General features: G+C 40.1%; 1 protein-coding gene and 1 pseudogene across 2 annotated transcripts; one reads left to right on the top strand and one right to left on the bottom strand.

The window, feature by feature from the left end:
* Window positions 1–13,190: 13,190 nt before the first annotated feature.
* Window positions 13,191–15,783, top strand: LOC110795885 (beta-fructofuranosidase, insoluble isoenzyme CWINV3). 2 transcript variants are annotated; one of them, XM_022000926.2, is made up of 7 exons: window positions 13,191–13,353; window positions 13,523–13,531; window positions 13,627–14,486; window positions 14,560–14,718; window positions 14,824–15,062; window positions 15,160–15,250; window positions 15,364–15,783. In XM_022000926.2, exons 1-7 carry the CDS (start codon window positions 13,221–13,223, stop codon window positions 15,574–15,576), a joined length of 1,704 nt encoding a protein of 567 aa, XP_021856618.1. In that variant the 5' UTR covers window positions 13,191–13,220; the 3' UTR covers window positions 15,577–15,783. The 2 variants fall into 2 exon arrangements, with proteins under 2 accessions (XP_021856618.1, XP_056698531.1); XM_056842553.1 differs by lacking the exon at window positions 13,523–13,531 and having other exon boundaries at window positions 13,192–13,353.
* Window positions 15,784–16,444: 661 nt separating this feature from the next.
* Window positions 16,445–19,381, bottom strand: LOC110795890 (spermidine hydroxycinnamoyl transferase-like; annotated as a pseudogene).
* Between the last annotated feature and the right edge of the window lie 1,160 nt (window positions 19,382–20,541).

Here is a 20,541-nt window from a genome sequence, read left to right on the forward strand (position 1 = left end):
CCCCTCTCCATTGAAACCATCTGCTGCTTTGGGGGTCGAAATCCAGGATATCACCGAGGTGGTGGAGGCGATTGAAGCCGATTTTGCTCCTGCCTCGGATGTCCCTGAGGTAGCTGAGGAGAAGAAGGAGTCTGTTGATCTTCCCTTCGAAAGAGAGAAGAGTCCAGACAAGGAGATGGTAGATCTCTCGGGCCCCGAAGCTGCGGTTCCCGAGGTTCAGAAAGAGGTTCCCTCTGCTGGAGAGGAGGAGCAGCCCGAGCAAGGTCTGACAAGGAAGAGGCGCCACTCGACTTTGGGTTCTACTTCCACCTCGGCCTTGGATAGGCTGATCCATGCTGATCCCTATTCGGATGTTCCGCTGAAACGGATCCCCGAAGAAGTAAGGGAAGCGATGGCTCGGTATGCCAGGGCTCCGATTTTGGGAGAGGACCCCTTGGCTCACGTGGGATCCTTGGTGGGCCCCGAAGCTGCTCGGGAGAATCTGCTTCGTGCTAACCCGCAGTGGAGGGTTCCTGGGGCCGAGGAGAGGAATCCGACTATGATGGCCCAGTACTATCTGAACGAGGTAATTGCTGGATTTTTCTCTTTGAGTTTTGTTTTTGTTTTATGCTTTTCCTATTTTTGCTCATCTTTCCCTCGTTCCCAGGCTGTTTTCTGGTCCTCGTTCGCTTCCGAGTGCAGCTCGGTTGAGGAGAAACAATTGAGGAAATATCGTGAGGCTTATGCTCGGGATATTCCTATTTTGGACCAGAAGGCTGGGCAACTCCTCTCCGAGCTTGTGGAAGTCAAGAAACTATACCTTTAGTATAGTCGCGAGGCTAGAGAGTCTGCTGAGAAGATCGGGGCCGAGGTTGGCAAGCTTATCTTCCGAGTTGAAGAGGATGCTGAGAAGATCGCTTCCTTCGATGCTGAAAAGAAGGATATGGCCGCTAAGTTCGCTAGCGAACTTGAAGAAAAAGATAGACTCTTCCAGGAGATGAAGTCTAAATTTGAAGCGGCCGATAAGGAGAGCAAAGAGGCAGAGTTGAGGCTCTGCCATTTTGTCAAGCATCGGGAGCTGATCCAGCAGCAAGCTGACAAGGTGCCTGTTCTTCGGCTGAAGCTCCAGGAAAAGGACGACTACATTCGGAAGTTGGAGCAAGAGCGAGTCGACCTCTACACTGCTGATCAGTGTAGAGAGCAGTACTGGAATGGTATCCTCGGTGCTCGGCGCATGTTTGCGAAGCACATACCTCACTTCCCTTGGAACGAGAAAGTTCCCCTTTGGATGCAGGCCGAGGACCACTTGGTGGAATGCCAAGCTGATCGAGACGAAGCTGAGGCTGAACGCCAAGCTGCTCTTGCAGAGGCTCGGGCCCGGAAGGCGACTTCCGAAGGTGATACTACTGCTGGGGGTTCTTCGAAGGATGCTCCCCTAGGGGCTGCTCCTGAGACTCCCAAGAGTTAGGGATTCGGGCAGTCGTCTTCTTCAGAGTCGGTCGGTTCCAGTTGAGGACTTCCGAATATGTGCTTGCTTTTCCCCCTTTTGCCTCGGCGCTGCGTTGTACTCATTTCTTTTTGTTTTCTTAGTACTTCGGTAGGCCGGTATTGTCTGTTGATGGCTGCCGATTTTAACTGTTTCATTTTGTTTTCAATTTTTGAGGTTTTCAATGTATTTGTACTTCCCCCAAATATTGAATAAAAAATGAATGTTTGTTACTTGGCTGCTTCTTTTCAATTTTGTACTTTCGCAATTTTAAGTCTTTGAATCCGTAGACTTTTCGAGCTCTTCTTTCTGTAGACTTGCTAAAAAACCCTTTGATCTTGCGAGTTCTTCAAATCCGTAGATCTGTTAAGAGACTTTTTAATTTGCGAGTTCTTCAAATCCGTAGATCTGCTAAGAGACTCTTTAACTTTGCGAGTTCTTCAAATCCGTAGATCTGCTAAGAGACTCTTTAGTTTTGCGAGTTCTTCAAATCCGTAGATCTGCTAAGAGACTCTTTAGTTTGCGAGTTCTTCAAATCCGTAGATCTGCTAAGAGACTCTTTAGTTTCCAGACTCTTCAAATCCGTCGATCTGCTCAGAGGTCTGGATTGTTCTTCCGATCTCTTGTGGTTCGAAAACCTGGGCAAGAGATCGCTAGTCTGCCTCTTAGTTATGCCTTCGGCGATCCGTGGATCTGAGCCGAAGTTTTATAACTTGATTCGAGCGACTGTTTGTGGCGAACAAGTTTTATCTGGTTATCGCGAATCCGAGGATTCTGGACGATTCCCTGAAGTGTATGACTTGGTCATTTCTTGCATTTTATCAAGGAATGGGCAAAGTCAACCTGCTTTTAGTCTCGGATTGATCAGATCCGAGGCTGCATATATATATAAGGGGACAATAAATATAGAGGTAAGTTTAATGAAACACATGGTGCCAATGGCTTTCCTCTTCTCATTAAACAACTTACTTGGTTTACAGACAAAGATCATACAAAATATTTCTTGAGAACATCGGTATTCCAATGGTTCTTCAAAATTGTTCCATCTAACTGTTTCAGCATAAACGTGCCTGGCCTTTTTTCGGAATGGATGATGTATGGTCCTTCCCAAGTGGCTGAGAGTTTGCCATGGATCCGTCCTTTCTGAACCGAGGCGGCGTTTCTGAGTACTAGATCACCGACTTTTAGGGGTCTGGCGTTGACTCTTCGGTTGTAATGCTTGTTGACCCTCTGCAAATAGGCTGCGTTGAGTGTCCTTTCATCATTCCGAGCTTCGTCCAGTAGATCGAGAGCTTCGGACAGAAGTTGGTTGTTGCTTTCTCCTTGGAGCCCATCATACCTGTTGTATGCTTGGATCCTCAAGCTTTCTGTTCCGATTTCCACAGGGATGACAGCTTCGGATCCGTATACAAGGTGGAACGGTGTTTGCCCGGTAGCTTCTTTCTCAGTGGTCCGAAGGGACCATAGTGTTCCGGGTAGCTCTTCTAACCATTTGTTTTTGTCATCCTCGACTCTTTTCTTGAGTGCATTGAGGATGAGTTTGTTAGCAGCTTCGGCTTGCCCGTTACTTTGTGGGTGGCAAACTGCCGAGTAAGCTAGGTGTATGCCGAACTGTTTGCACCATTTTCGCAACGGGGTGTTGTCGAACTGTTTCCCGTGGTCGAAGACCATCAGTCTTGGTATGCCGAACCTTGTGATGATGTTCTGCCATATGAACTTGCGGACCTGAGGTTCAGTGATGGAGGAGACAGCTTCAGCTTCGATCCATTTGCTAAAATAGTCTACTCCTACAATCAACCACTTCTTCTGGTTCGTAGCTGAGGGGAAGGGACCAATGATGTCTAACCCCCACTGTGCGAATGGTAAGGGATACAGTGTTGATTGTAGGGTTTGAGCTGGTTGATGGATGGCTGGTGCGAACTTTTGGCATTTCTCGCATTTCCTTGCCATCTGCTTTGCCTCGGAAACCATAGTGGGCCACCAGTATCCGGCCCGAAGGGCTTTATGTGCCAATGTCCTGCCTCCGATGTGGTTTCCGCATATCCCGAGGTGGATTTCTCTTAGGATGTAGTCAGCGTCTGTTGGACCCACACATTTTAGCAGCGGAGCGGAGAATGATTTCCTCATGAGCTCTCCTTCGGCGCTGATGATGAACCACTTGTTGAATCTTTTCAGTTTTCTCGCCTGCAGCTTATCCTCGGGAAGTTCTCCCCTTTCTTTGTATGCAACTACTGCGTCCATCCAGCTGGGTTCGGTACCTAAGCTGCATACTGTGGTGGGTAGCAAGTCAATGCTTCTCTCTTGGTGAACTTCCACGTGGACCGACCTGTTTAGGTCGATGAGTGTTGAGCTTGCGAGTTTTGACAGTGCGTCTGCTTGCGTGTTTTGTCCTCGGGGGATGAGAATGACTTCAAAGGACCTTAACTTTGACGTTAAGGATTTAATTTTTGCTAAGTAAGCTGTCATGCTGGGCCATTTGGCCTCATACTCCCCTCGGATCTGGTTGGCTACAAGCTGGGAATCAGTTTTGAGGCAAACATGCTCGGCCTCCAGGGATAAGCAAAGCTCTATCCCTGCGATTGCGGCCTCATATTCGGCCTCGTTGTTAGTTGCTTTGAAGCCGAACTTCAATGCATACTCTATGCTTTTCCCCGTCGGGGGGATTAGTACAACTCCTGCTCCTGAGCCGTTTATTGTGGAAGACCCGTCAGTGAAGACCTCCCAAGTGCTTTTCGTATCATCCAGCATTTCCTGGTATGAGCACTCGGCCAAGAAGTCTGCCAACGCTTGTGCTTTGATTGCTGTCCTCGGCTGGTATTTGATGCCGAACTCTGATAGTTCGAAGGCCCAGGCAGCCAATCTTCCTGACCTCTCTATTTTGTCGAGTACTTTCTCGAGCGGTTGGTCAGTTAGTACTGTGATTTGGTGGGAGTCGAAGTATGGCCTCAGTTTTCGCACAGCTACCACTACTGCATATGCGACTTTCTCAATGAGCGGGTACCGAGTTTCGGCCCCTGTGAGTGTTCGGCTGGTGAAGTAGATTGGCTGTTGCTTTTTCTCTTCTTCCCGAAGAAGCACTGCGCTGACGGTTCCAGGGCTGACTGCGATATATAGGTACAGGGTTTCCCCTTCCTTTGGTCTGGCTAGTGTCGGCAGTTGAGCTAGGTGGGCTCTGAGTTGCTGAAAAGCTTCTTTTTGCTCCTGTTCCCATATCAGTTCGGGATCCACCTTCCTCGGGACCCCCTTTCTCTTGACTGGTTCTGCTTCTCCCCCGGGGAGGTTCTTTGGTTTAAGTGCTTTGAAGAAGGGGGCTCCCTTGTCCGAGGCTTTTGATATGAACCTTGTTAGTGCGGCTAACCTGCCGGTTAGCCTCTGCACATCTCTCTTGGTCTTCGGCTCGGGTAAATCCAATGCCGCTTGGACTTTGTCTGGGTTCGCGTCAATTCCTCTTTCGCTCACCATGAATCCGAGGAACTTCCCTGACTTCACCCCGAAGACGCATTTTTTTGGGTTCAGCTTCATGCTGTATTTCCTCAGATTTCCGAAGGTCTCTGCCAAGTCTTTGACATGGTCTTCCTCCTTGATGCTTTTTACGATGGAGTCATCCACGTAGACCTCCACATTCCTCCCTTTCTGGTCGGCGAAGACGTGATCAACTAGCCTCTGGTAGGTGGCTCCGGCATTCTTCAAGCCGAAAGGCATCATTTTGTAGTTGAACACTCCTGCGCTTGTGATGAATGCTGTCTTTGCCCTGTCGTCGGGGTGCATGAACACTTGGTGGTAGCCTGAAAAGGCATCCATGAACCTGAGCAGCGCATGGCCGCTGGTGGAGTCTACCAATTGATCTATCCTTGGCAGGGGATAGCAGTCTTTGGGGCAGGCTCGGTTCAGATCCGTGAAATCCACGCACATTCGCCAGGAGCCGTTCGCTTTTTTGACCATCACCACGTTGGCCAGCCATTTTGGATACATGCATGGTTCGATGAATCCGGCCTCCTGCAACTTTTTCACCTCCTCGGCGATGGCTTTGTTTTTCTCCGAGGAGTAGTTCCTCTTTTTTTGCTTGACTGGCCGAGCTTCAGCGTTGACGTCCAGCTTGTGACAAATCAGCTTCGGATTTATCCCTGGCATATCTGCTGCTGACCATGCAAAGATGTCTTTGTGATCCCTGAGTAGTCGGATCAAATCGATTCGGAGCCCCGAGCTTAGGCCCTTGCCTATTCGGACGCTCCTGTCTGAATTATCTTCGAGGAAGATATCCTCCATTTCTTGATCTGGTTCAGGAGATAGGGTTTCGGGGCGGGCATCAACTTCTGCGGGAGATAGGATGCTCGTGCTTGCTCTTCTCCTTTTTGCCTCGCTTTCCTCTCCTGTAGCTCCTTTTTCTTCCTCGGGGCCGTCCCCTAGCTTGGGCTTTCGGACAGCAGTGTGGCAGGTTCTTCTTGCGACCTCTTGATCGCCTCTAATCCGCTCGGCGAACCCTGCGTCCGAAACGTATATCATCAGCTGATGGTATGTGGAGGGGACTGCTTGCATCTTGTGGATCATGGTTCTTCCCATGATTACGTTGTATACGGAATCGCAATCCATCACCAAAAATTCGTCCCGAAGGGTTTTTGCTGCTTGGCCTTCACCCACCGTGACTGGCAGGGTGATCTTCCCTCGGGGGATAGCTGCGGATCCGTTGAATCCGATCAGAGGATAACTGACTTTCGTCAGTGCTTCCTCTGATTCTTCGAGGATCAGCTGCTCGAAGCAGTTCCTGAAGATGATATTGACGGCACTTCCTCCGTCGACTAACACCCGATGTACGTTGTGGTTATTGAGGTCCATGGAAATGACTAGAGGATCGTCATGTTTGTACTGGACTCCGAAACAATCATCAGCAGTGAAGGTCATGTTCGGGGGGTGTGGCTGGTTGTCTCCCACCGCGCTGAAGTTGACCCGATGGGAGAGGGCTCTTAGGTGTTTCTTGCTGGCTTGGCCAGACTTCTGCCCCCCGAACACCACCAGGATGTCGTTTTTCTTGTGTCATGTTGTTTCGTAGACCCTCTTCTGGGGTTGCTCATGTTGTTTGCTACTGGCGGCCTTTTCTTTTTCCTCCCTTCGGTCTAACAAGTACTGTTTCAGGTAGCCTCGGCGAACGAGGTCCTCAATGTTGTCTTTCAGCGAGTTGCATTCTTCGGTGTGGTGACCGAAGTCATCATGAAACTCGCACCACTTGTTCTTGTTTCTCCGAGCTGGGTTGGACTTGAGCTTCCCCGGTAGTTTCCACTTTTCATCATTTCTGTTGAGGCTAAAGATCTCTTTTCGGGGCAGAGCTAGTGGAGTGTAGTTAGTGTATTTGGGTTGAAGTTCACCCCTTCTCCCGTCTTTCTTCGGGCTCATTTCTCTAGCTCCTACTTTCTCCTTCCCTTTCCTTGAGCCGCCCTCGGGCTTGCTCTGGGTATTCTTTGTGTCTCTCGGATCCGACGATCCTTTCAATCTTGCAGCGGCCTTGTTGAACTCTTCGGTTCTGATGAACGCATCGGCCATTTGGAGCACGTCAGCTATTCTGGAGGGGTTCTTCATTGAGAGTTCGTCATGGAATTTCCCTTCCTGGAGCGCGTGCTTCAAGGCGAAGATGGCCACGTCTGGCTGCAAGTTTGGTATGTTTGTTGATTCCTTCATGAATCTGGCCATGAATTCTCTTAGACTTTCGTCTCTTTCTTGTTGGATTGAGGTCAGTTCTGCTGTGGTTCGCTCGGGGCGATTATTGCTCACGAACTGTGTGCAGAATCTCTTTTTCAGCTTTTTCCAGCTCTTGATCGATCCCTTCGGCAGCGACCTAAACCACTCTCCCGCCACTCCGGTTAGCGTGGTTGGGAAATATTTACACCAACATGCTTCGGAGTAGGGACTCAAGAACATTTGCTGCTCGTAGGAGATGACATGATCCCTCGGATCTGTGATCCCGCTATAGGTTAGGTGTGCTGGCAGTCTTACCTTCGGTATTTCTTCCATGATCAGCTCGTCCGAGAAAGGGGATGACGTGGGAGTCATGATTCTTTTCCCGAGTCTAGCCCTGATGCCTTCGTTTGCCGAGGTTCTGTGATTAGAACGTTCGGGCGTACGATGGGGGCTAGGGGTTCGATCATGCCTCATGTCTCTTCTTCTTTCTCGGCTACTGATCTCGGGTCGTTCGCCAGATTTGCTTGGTTCGCCTACCCCGAGTCTCGTGTGGATCGAAGGTCTTAACCTTGAGTGGACCGAGGGCCTCAACCTGCTGAGCACCGAGCTTCGGATCCGAGTGTTACGAGTAGTCGATTCGCTTTGGAGAGCTGTTGGAGTAGGCGATGGTCTTGCAAACCAATCTGGTTGTTGTTGTGCCCTTTTTTGGGTGTCCCACGTGCTTTCCATCCATCTCGACGTCAGGTGTGTTCCTGTCAAGGGGAGGAGCTCTCTTTCGGGTCTGGACACTTCTACACTGGGCTGTTCGTTCAGCCTTCGCCTGGTCCTCCTCTCCTCTCTGCGGTCTTTAGCCAATCCTTGCTGCTTCTCATTGAAGAGGAAGTTTTGCATGATGGTCATGGCCGCAGTGAGCTCTTCCCTAGTTGGAATCGGAGGTCCTGCGTTTGTGGCGGTCGTAGCTCTGCTTGGCTGTGACCTCGCCATCGATTGAGGGTGCTCCTCTTGGTCAGATTCTGAATCTGACCGCACTATCATATCGTCATCATTGTTGTTAATAGCATCATTAACCATTTTCGCGGAAAGAGGTGATTGATGTCTTTCAAAGGCTTTGAAGTGTTCTTCCCCACAGACGGCGCCAAATTGTTCCGGTGTTGTAAAGATGGAAACAATGGGCTTCGAATGAAGGCCCTTTCGTATGTGTTGAAGATCTTGCTTGCTTGAATGAGTGGAGTCCGAATTCACCTGCACAAGAGCAAAGTTACTAGCATCGGGGGTGTTTCCGAGGAAAGCCCCTCCGATGCCTAAGTAAGAACGATGCTCGGATTCTAGAGAGAAGTTCTCTAGAAGAGTAGTCTTAAGGCGATAAATTGGACGTACCTTGAGGTGTGAGCCTTGGCGGCCTATTTATAGTGTTTGCATAATAAATGCCCATAGGTCATTTATTGCTTTTGGGCCTTGGGCCTTGATGGATGGCTGACTAGCCATTGGTAGGTTTGATGCTGTTTGTTTAGAGCCATTGGGCTTTGGACTTAGTGGCCCAATTGAGAATCAATTGGGAGCCCAAACAGTACGTACTATTTTTACTACAATAAATAGTTTACCCACTATCAATTTCTTACAATAAATAATAACTCAATTATATTCCACTTTCGTCTTATTTTAATAAATTCAACTCATCATTCTAAAACTACGTGCCGGTCAAAGTATATCTTTTAAATTAATACGGAGGGAGTATATAACTAAACATATTTATGATCAAAGTCTTGGTAAACGTGCTAGTCAAAGTGGTGAATTTTTTTTAGATACAGATAAAGTGTATATTATCCTACTATATTTTATTCCGCAAACTCCCTGAGTCTTCGGCCAAACTCACAAATTTGGCGTGGGGCTAATGGTCGGGCCCCTTGTGGAGTTGTGGGACCCACTTTTATAAGAAATTTCCAGAATACTCTCAAACGCAAACCTTCTGATGGGATCACACCATAATATGGGGGCTCAAATATCAGCCTCCAACAGGCCCAAGATTTCATACCTCCACAAATTGCTCATGTTATACTAATAGTGCCATGCATCTTGCATTACTATAAATGTGTCTCACCTAATCATTACTCAGGTATGATTATTACCAAAACACACTCTCTCTACTTTCTCTTTCTACAAGAACTGACTTGAGCGTCGGAGAGAGTTTTCTCGGGAACCCCCGAGCCAGTTTATGTTTGTCCTTTTGTAGGGAAATATAGCACCCAAACACTCACAAACAACAATCAAGTACTCGGAAACAACAACCTGATTGAAGGAAACGGTTCTCCTAAGTGACGGAGCTTCTCCCATTTATTAATTAGCACTTTTTTTTTGCAGAAACATTAATTAGATTCGCTACAATGTGTATTTTTGAAGGTTTAAGATTATATAGGCCCTATTTGGTTCATTATTAGTAAAAGGAAAGGAAGAGAAATGAAGAGAAAAGAAAAGAAAGGAAAAGAAAGGGAAGACATTTTATTTTCCTATGTTTGGTTTAAGGAAAGGAAATGAGGGGAAAAGAAAGGAAATGTAAATGACAGCTTTTAATTTTCCCTTTCCTCTCAAATTACTCTAATTTTGGGAGGAAAGGAAATTGAATTTTTTGTAAAGGATCTTTCCTATCATTTCCTTTCCCATCAAATCATATGTCATTTATCTAACCAAACATGCGAACATAAAAAAATCATTTCCTTTCATTTCTTTTCCTCCCAAATCCCCTCAACCAAACAAAGCCATAGTGTTTCATGCCACAAAATGCCTTAATTAAATACTTCGTATGAGATATTGCAACGCGCGAATGGTGCAGAGGCCTGCACGTAGATCTACGTGCACCTGCACCAAAACGGAAAAACATTAACAGAAAACGCAAAAAACAAAAAAACAAAAACAAAAACAAGAAAGAACATAAGAAACTAAACTGAAAGAACATAATAGTGTAAGGAAAAAGAACATAAACCAAAACCTGAAAAGAACACTAACGTTAAAAACTAAAGAACATGTACAAAAATGAAAATAACATATTCTCTCTCCTGATAAACTATAAAAAGAACAACTATTTTTCAAAAAGAACATCATGTGAAAAATGCAACAGAAAAAAAAAACATAATATCGATAATATTATAAAAAATTTAAAAAACAGTAAAAAAGTAAAAATGAACACAAAATAATTAAAAAAACAACAACTTTTTTTACAAATCACAAAGAACAAAATCAAAAGAAAATTAAAATAACAAAAACTCAAAATTAAAAAAAAAAAAACGACAAAAAAAAAGAACAAAACACAGGAAAAAAATTTACATTTTCTTTTTCCTTATCAATCAACAAAAGAACAGAATGAAAGGGACGAAAAAAACAACAAATCTATGTTCTTTTATTAGTTGTATTTGTTCTTTTCAAACCACTTAGTGTTCTAATAAAAAAGACGAAAACGACGATATTTTGATGCACTTAAAACTAGATCTATATTTTTATTTAAATGTATTTTGTTCTTATCCCACGCATCAGATCTATGTTCGTTTATTAAGTGTTATTTGTTCTATTCAAACGATTTTATATTCTGATTAAAAAGACGAAACGACGATTTTTTGATGCACTTAAAACTAAATCTATATTTTTTTTAAAAAAGTATTTTTGTTCTTTTACCACGATTCAGACTATGTTCTTTTTAAAGTGTTATTTGTTCTTTTCAAACCATTATATGTTCTTTTATAACAATCTATGTACGTTGATATACAAGAACAAACTATGTTGATTTAAAAGAACAAACTATGTTGACGACACAGTAAAAGTAAAGTTGTGAAAAGAACATTACAATTTGAAAAGAACATTAAACACTTGATCAACATTTATCAGGAGCATCGATATCTCTTAATAAATCTTCAAAAACTGATCTCATCCTCGAAAAATATCACGCTCTCTAGAGATTCTCTTGCTTCAAAAACTAGCCAAATTGAACTAGTGTTTTCAACAAACGAGAAAGATCCAGAAGGAATTTTAGAGAGAGAATAAGGAGAAAATGTATGTTTTTACTCTTTTACTCTTTCTCTCTCAAAAATCTCTCTTATGTTGAGAGAATATAAATCCTCTCCTGTTTCTCTCTAAAATGTATTTCTAAAATGACTAATGGTTATTATTCATAAGTACAATTATTATATATATATATATATATATATATATATATATATATATATAGTTGCTGGAAAATAGAAAATGAAAAAATAAGAAGTAGAATCAAAGAAGAACAGAGAAGGAGAAAGGAAAAATTCTTAAAGAGTGCATAATGAGAACCGTGCACGTGCTTTTATTTTGTTCTTTTAACATAGTATTATAAAAAGAACAAATGAAAAGACTAAAAGAACAAATATATAGACTAAAAGAACAAGTCAAGTACTTTGTCCCACAATAACATATGATTCTGAATCATCATTAGCATCATTCTGTTATGAATTATCAAGCATATTATTCATAATATCTGAAAAAATAATAAGTTAACATGTATAATAACATAAAAAGAACGCAATCAAAAGAACAAAGGATAAATAAAAAGTAACACAAAAAATAACACAATATAATAAAAAGAACAAATTATGAAACGAAAATGAAATTGAAAAAAAAAAGAACACAATGAAATAAAAGATCAAATTATGAAACGCAAATGGTATGTTTTTCTACTATAATGAAACTGTTCTTTTAATACGAGCATAATGAAACAATTCTTTTAATACAAACATATGTTCTTTTAATACGCTAAAGTGTTCTTTTCTGGAAAAAAAAATTGTAATTACATAATCAAAATCTTCAAAATCAACGATTTCAACGAAATCAGCGTGTTATTACATAATTTGATTCATTAAAATCATCAAAACTCGATTATTACAAAAACAAAATCCTCAAAATAGTCAAAATCATCAAAAACACGGTTATTACAAAATCAAAATCATCAAAACATACAATTTATTATTACAAAGTTGAAAAATTACCTCCCAAAATCTGATTTTCAGCTGCAGAATTCAGATTTGAAGAAGAAGAATCGATTTAATTTGATGTTGAAGCAGAAAAATCAACGAATTTTTGGAAAATTTCATTACTTTCTCTCCCTAAAACCTATTTAAGAAAACCTAGTTCACACTTTCTCTCTCCTCTTCACAGTTTGAATTCAAAACATAAAACCCAGAAGAATATATATCGCAAAAATAACAGCGAATCAAATAAAAACGCGAAAAACATAGCTGAAAAGAAACATAGCCTTTAATGTTCTTTTGTTTAAGGGAATTATTCTTTTGTTCAAGGTAATTGTTTTTTTTTCTAAGAATTTAATAAAAACGCGTGTTTTGTGTATAATGTTGGTCGTTTTGATCCCGGTGTAGCTAGAGCTACGTGTACACGCCTGCACCATCAAAATTGCGGAGGTATTAATGATTGGCTAGGATTACTCTTAATTGCATGTGATGATATGAAAGTACGAAACGTTGATTGCTTCTAAAAGACAAAGGGAGTTGAATTACTTAACAATGGCATACTTCTCAATAACTTTCTATTTTTAATTTGAATAATTTAATCACTACTGACATTGCTGTTCTCTATAGCTTTTTGTATTTTGTTTAATATCAAAATCTGAATAACAACAAATCTTGGCTTTATAGATTTAACTGACTTTTGTTTGTTATGAAGACCTTGCCAGTTGCTCATTTTCATTTTACTCCGTATTATTTTATGTGACTCTGTAACGAACCCATAGTGTAACTAGCTTTTGATACCAGTCTAAACTAGTTGACATTCACATTTACCTACTTACTTTGATAAATCTGGAACAAGGAACAAGTTTATTATGCATCTATTTCACTGTACCTTCAGTTGTGTGACCGAGGCAGATGTGCTCATTTGCAGAAAACAGGTCAATAATTCTATATTTTCTGTAGCTATCAAGTAGTTCAACCAGGAATATTATAACTCTCAATGCATATTAAACGCAACAAGTTGACTAAGTCATTTAATTTTTTGATGTGGAATTGGCGTATAATATATGATACCATTACTAGCTAACTCTTAGCTGTGTTATTTGAATATGAATTACATGGCAATAACTGTTCTTTGGGCTGTACTTTTGTTCTTTGCAGCAGTTGCTAATGGAGTTCAGACCACCAAGCAGCCTTACAGGACGGCCTACCACTTCCAACCTCCGAAGAACTGGATGAATGGTAAGCCTTAACCAATCTGAACTTAATTTAAACTTATTCTTAAATGTTGCTTTGAATGATTATGCTATTCTTTGCTGTCAATTTGATGCTTATCACTGTTCTTTCTGTACTATTTGTATGCAATTGATGATGGATTTGTTGAATCGGGGCTAATGAAAAAAACTCGCAGATCCTAATGGTATGTTCTGTTTTGGTAGTTCATTCATGACAAAGTTGTGTATATAACTGAGATGTGTTATTGCCTGTAATATGTGTAAATTTTGCCTACGACAGGACCATTGTACTATAAAGGTGTTTACCATCTATTCTATCAGTATAATCCTTACTCTGCAATATGGGGGAACATGACATGGGGTCATTCAATATCACATGATCTTGTAAACTGGATTCATCTTGAACATGCCCTTAATCCAACCGACCCTTATGAATTGGGCGGTTGCTACTCCGGTTCAGTCACCGTGCTCCCAGGGGGTAGGCCTGTAATTTTCTATACTGGTGCAGATGATCAAAACTTCCAGTCACAGAATCTAGCATTCCCCAAAGACCCCTCTGATCCTTACCTGAAAGAATGGGTCAAGTCACCAAATAATCCTGTAATTGCTGCAACAGATGGTGATATTGATCCTAGCAACTTCAGAGATCCAACAACTGCTTGGCAAGCGTCTGATGGCACGTGGCAAGTTCTTATTGGTGGAAAGATTGATGGCCGAGGAATAGCATTTAGGTACCACAGTAATGATTTTGTTAAGTGGACTAGGAGTGAGAAGCCTTTTCACTCTTCAACAAGAACTGGAATGTGGGAGTGTCCTGATTTCTATCCTGTGAGCATTGATAGTAAAGATGGAGTTGAGAACTATCTTAAGAAGGAAGATACTAAATTTGTTCTAAAGGCGAGCTTTCTTGATCATGATCACTATGTACTAGGCTTTTATAAGACTGAAACAAATGAATTCGAGGTAGACATAACTGACTTCATGGAAGATAATACTGATTGGAGATATGATTATGGTAGTAAGTTTTATGCTTCAAAGACATTTTTTGATGGTGAGAAAAAAAGACGAATATTATGGGCGTGGATATTGGAGGCTAATGGTAGAGAAAATGACAAGAAAAAGGGATGGTCAGGGCTTCAGGTATACTACTTCTGGTTCTCGGTTTAACTTGAAGTTTTTGCTTTGTATTCTGAGATCCGTTGTTAATTTGCAGTCTTTACCTCGAGAAGTATGGCTTAGTACTAGTGGGAAGCAATTAATACAGTGGCCAATCCAAGAGATTGAAAGTCTTCGCAAGGGTAAAGTAGCAATCCATGCCCAGGAGCTCGAGAGTGGATCGTTTGTTGAGGTTGGTGGCATCACAGCAGCTCAGGTAGTCATATTGCAAATCACCATATTGAATTTTTGTTCATTCTTTTTAGAAATATTTCTAACTATGTGGTGTGTGAATAATGGAGTTTTACTTTTTCACTGGAAGGCTGATGTGGAGGTGTCATTCGAGTTGACAAACTTAGAAGATGCAGAGGAGATGGAACCTAGTTGGAATGATCCTCAGCTGATCTGTGCTCAGAAAAATGCAGCAGAAGAAGGCAAGTTTGGACCATTTGGATTGCGGGTTTTGGCTTCTAATAACTCAACTGAAGAAACTGTAGTTTTCTTCCGGGTGTTTAAGAATCACACTAGGCATATTGTACTGATGTGTAATGATTTGAGCAGGTCAATTTCCATGTTCAGAAAATTTTACTTCAATTCCTGTATCTTTGTTTGAAATTCCCTCTTATTTTTCATAAGAATTTCACTTTTTTTTTTCCAGATCTTCCTTAAGCAAAGTGGTTGATAAAACTAGCTTTGGAGCTTTCGTTGACATCGATCCCCTTCAGGAGAAGATTTCACTTAGAACCTTGGTATATAAGTACTGAACTCAGATTTATTGTCAAATGTCAATCTGTCATTACCAAATAAGTACTAGTGTTATATAGTGTGACTGACATATTTTCTGTGTAAACCTGTTTTACAGATCGACCATTCAATTGTGGAAAGTTTTGGTGGGGAAGGAAAGGCGTGCATCACAGCCAGAGTATACCCAATTTTAGCCATTGACAAGGAAGCAAAAATGTTTGTGTTCAACAAAGGAAACCTTAGCATAAAAATGTCGAAGCTGAATGCTTGGAGCATGAAAGAAGCCAAGATAGTTCCTTTTGTGAAACGAAGAAAGTCCGGTCATGACTAACATTAAGGTAATAGAAACTAGAAAGTAGAAAACACAGGTAGCAAGCCTGCAAATGATCATTCTTGTGGCTTGGCTACTGCTAGAAAATCCAAAAGTTTAGAATTCGAATTTCATGTATAATTTTTTTGTTCTGAGATGTCTGTCGTATTTCATGATCTTTCTAATTATATCTGGGAAATAACTGATTCAAATTTTGTTTGAACTCCATCATGTTCCTCCAAGAAAAATAGTACTCGTGACAGCATGAGCATTTTCGATCATTTAATTAAAACTAACGAACTAGAATGATATCCCAAAGAAAAGAGCCGGAGAGTAACCAGATATTAAATTAACACATGTGAGTGTACATTGATAAAAGATGAGAGAGTTAATAATTTAATAAGGTTAAGGGAATACTCTCTCTCTCTTGATGACGGGGGCAAATCAGATCTTGTAAGTGCTAAGTTCAATACTGTTAGAATATGCATTGAATCGGTCGAGCTCAAGTAATTTGGTTATGCAATTTATTCATGCTTTAAGAATGGAGAGAAATTGGAAGTTTAATTTATTGAAAACGTGAAAACAAACACTTCCGATCCATCCACTTAAATTTGAATTCACAGAATGGGAGAAGTTATACATTTAACAAATCTTTGCTTAGGTTGCAAGCACGCGCTAACCACCACGGACCCGTCATTCCGATAAGGAGAAAGCTGAATATCTCCGTCACACGTTTGTACTATCGGAGGCCCCATGTGGATCTCCGTTCCCCACCCAAAGTCCACGCCTCGGTTTGCCAAATTCAACCAACTTACAATCGTTACATTATTGTCACCATAAGCTGGACCTTCCATTATTCCTCGATATGATCATCAATGTATTGAATATTGATACTTGTTTAGGCTACTTTGATCTTTTAAATACTTAATATTTTCCAATATATACGGAGTACTCATTATTCACCTTCTGGATTGCTTCCCTGATTACACTACAACCATAGCTTAGTAATCAGGGAATAGATGTTTCAACCTCAACAACTGCATTTCCAAAGAAGCTGCATATTCATATATACACAAGATCATGTTAGCTAGCTAGCTAGTTAAATGCATAACTTATACGTACTTTCTCTTTTCTTATTTACATGACACAATTGGATTTTTGACAGTATTCACGCGATCTTTTTTTACTTCATTTTTTCTGATTTATATTTAAGAAAAAACATAATTGTCTAGGGTCTTGTTAGATTCGTCTCAGTAATTTATCAACTTTTTATAATTTTTTCTTGTCCATAATTGAAGATATTAATGTTTGAAACCGTGCATTGGGGAAATTGACAATATTATTGTGTCATATAAATAAGAACAGCGCAAGTATCATAATTAAATGTAGGAGACGTGGTAGCTGTTTCAATTTCAGTATCATAGCTTGTATTTGCACGGATTCCAGTGCAATGTTAATTTGACGGTTAATATATCCAACTTTGAACACATGTTTCAAAGCGTACAGAAATTAATGAAACGAGGTACTATAATTTATAATTTATGTAGCACACAATTAAATGGAAATGGAAATGGAAATGGAAAAATATAGAAATATACTACGTACTACGTACCTTGATGGTAACGGTGGCTGAAGACGCTCATGTGCAGAAACAACAACCATTAAGGTTGTTATGTCATCGTAATTGAGATCGCGTGCCTTGCATATGCATACACACCTCCATACATGAGCTGCAAGAACTTCAAACCGACTGTACGGACGACGCTGGTTATCCTTTATATTTATATTTATATTTATATTTATATTTATATTCGCAGCGGCTTTGAGTTTGTCGATCATGTCTTTAGTGAGCACTACAAAAGTTGGAGTCATCTGCTTACCCGGCCCCAGCGTTTCCCTTCACCCAAACGAAGCTCACTAAAATAGTTGACTTGTGGTCCATTGGCGGCCACCTGACGACGTTGATGAGGTTGGTCAGCTAGCAAGACTCGACGATCAAACGAAGGTGCATGCGGCTTCGAAATCCCCTAGTGGCTCACCACCTAAACTAACCCTAGCCCATTCCTTGAAGAAATGAAACGCACTTCTCCCATCTGCAACGTACTACATGTGACATTGACATACCAAGACTAAACCCACCACATCCAAATCGAGTTACCTGTATTGCAAGAACAGGAATTAATATCTTCTACTTGTTTCCCATAATAATCCATGGGTACTAAAAGATCTCGAAACAATTTCCCACCAGAGTAAAAATCACCAAAGTCGGCCATTTTCATGCTAGACTCGACTTCAATGAGGTCCGCACCCATAGCATGCATTACACTCAAGGTTAAATCGTCCATTACCTATGTAACTCACCCGACCGGCTAACGGGTAAAATCGTCAATTTATTATTTTGTTCTTGTTTGATGGATTAAGCCATTCTTTTTTTGTTGGTTTATTGTACAAGTATAAAACAGATGAATGTGTAATCACACTTATTTGATCTAATTCTGATAAGGGAATAATACCTCTCCATGTAGCCTCGCCTGGTTTTACACTATACTTGCACTTTCTTCTCATTTCTATTATTTTCAAGTCTAGCTAGGGAATATATTTTATAAAAGTTACGTAGACATATAGTGAAATCAAATACCAATTCAGGTAGACATGAGTGGTTAAGGGTCTCTTGCTCCTTAACCAAGGTCTCGGGTTCGAGCCTTGAGAATGGAAAATACTTCAACTGGGATGGATGCTGCCTATCGAGGTACTCATGCAAACTCCCGCGGGAGATTAATCCACTAGCGCCGAAAGTGGTAGGAACTCCTCGTATTAGAACCAAAAAAATATAGTGAAATTAAATCTTCGCGAAAATTTTGATGACATACAATTAGGGGCGGATCCAGAAATTTACAAATGGGGGTCTAAATTTTTTTATAATTTGCTTTATAATTTCTCATATTTTCCCCTTTTAGGGGGTTAAAGTTAAAATGTAAGTAATCAAAATATTGTTAACGCCATAATAAAATCAGTGGAGGATTTGAGTTTCATAACCATAAAATCAATGCCTATTCTAATTACAACAATTTGGCATGATTTCAATAAAATAAAAAATAAAAAATAAAAAAAATCATGAGTGAAGAAGCTTATGATTTCAATAATTTGGCCGATTTCAATAATAATGCCTATGCTTTCATACTTTGAAGGAGCTTCAAGTTATTACAATGGTCGTTGAACAAAGAGCACACAACGAAACTAATAACAAATTGAACATCATTCTCAATGCTTATGGGCGTTATGCTATTACTACATATATAATTAGGTATCTGAAAAGTTTAAAGAAATATGCAACTAAGTCTATAAAAATGGAGTACATTACTAATATATCTTATGCCAATTACAAAACAACGACGCCGCTAAATTTTTGTGCTTTGTAAAAGCAAAATCATGAATCATTATACAATTAACAAAATAAAAAAGAAAATGATGAGGAAAAAACGACTAACAAAAGGAAAGTAAAAAAAACATAAATAATTTAGTGCATCAACAAAGGACAATTAAAAGACGGAAAAACAAAAACAAAAACAAAAACCATATTCTAAAGTCTTTTCACTATTTGATCAAGCAACCACAAAGTTACGTGTATACTTCATTGTCTTTACTATTAGTTAATTAATTACTACATTGTCTTTACTACATTGATTAGCTCAAGTGCAATTAATTACTTCAATATAAGTTTAAGAAAAAAAATGGGGTCCTTTAGACTCCTCCGGGACCGTATACGTTCGACCCTACCTACAACAACTACAATGATTACCCTTTGCCAAATGAATACCGCGGCCATTTGGTCAATGTGTACACCTATCTTGTTTATAAACAAAAGAATACAAGAACAAAGTACAAAGAGAAAATAGAAAGACTATAAGAGCAAAATGCAAATAACATATATAATATATATATATATATATATATATATATATATATATATATATATATATATATATATATATATATATATATATATATATATATATATGGCGGGTTAGGGGTAGCGTTTGAGGTAGCGTTTTGACCTGTTTAAAACGCTATTTATATAATTTGTAAATGTTTGATAAGGTAGCGGTTTAGTTAGTGGTAGATCTACGATTGAGTAACTTTTGTCAAACGCTAAAAATTGTAGCTTTTGAAGGTAACATGTAGCATTTGACAAAACATAATAAAGTTTTAAACAATATATATAGCTTTTATTGTATTTACAATCTCAACCGCTACTTTTACCAGATATTTCCACTAATTACCCGCTACTTTGGCAGTTAACAGTTACCGCCTACTATTCACCGCTACACGCTACTCCAACAGCTACCCGCTACTCAACCGCTAAACGCTACCCGCTACCGCTAATTTTACCAAAAGGGCCAGGAAAAATGTCAATATGGTTTGCATAAGTTTTGAACTCCCAACATTTAGTTTTAATATTAAAGCATTTACCACTAATACATGACACATTTCATTTTATCATTGTGAAAATAATAAGTAAATGAACATGTTATTAATGTAGTAACCCCGAGGCATCGGTCGGACTCAAAAACCAGTTTATTAATCTCTATTCTATAAGGAAACTCCAGAGTTCAATTTAGTAACTGCACATTTAGTGTCCCCTGTAAAATAGTCATACCCTCGCTCACACTTGAATTAATAACAAATCATGCCTGAAATTAATCAAGAATAATTATATATCATAATTGGCAATTTGAAAATAAATTAAATAAATTCAATCATATTTATGATTATTGCAATTATATTTTATGGATTTTTCATGAAATACCCCGAGTTTTGCCTTAATTCACCAAACGTCCATCAAGTTTCAATAATTCATAAAATGCCCCTCACAAATGAATTAATACCTCTCCATGACGTCATCATCCTTAATTAACTCAATTACCATCTAATTAACCCACCCATTTACCAATTTTTCCTAATTAACCCATTTTTTTCCCTAATTAA

This window comes from Spinacia oleracea, chromosome 1 (assembly GCF_020520425.1).
Source record: "Spinacia oleracea cultivar Varoflay chromosome 1, BTI_SOV_V1, whole genome shotgun sequence".
NCBI lineage: Eukaryota > Viridiplantae > Streptophyta > Magnoliopsida > Caryophyllales > Amaranthaceae > Spinacia > Spinacia oleracea.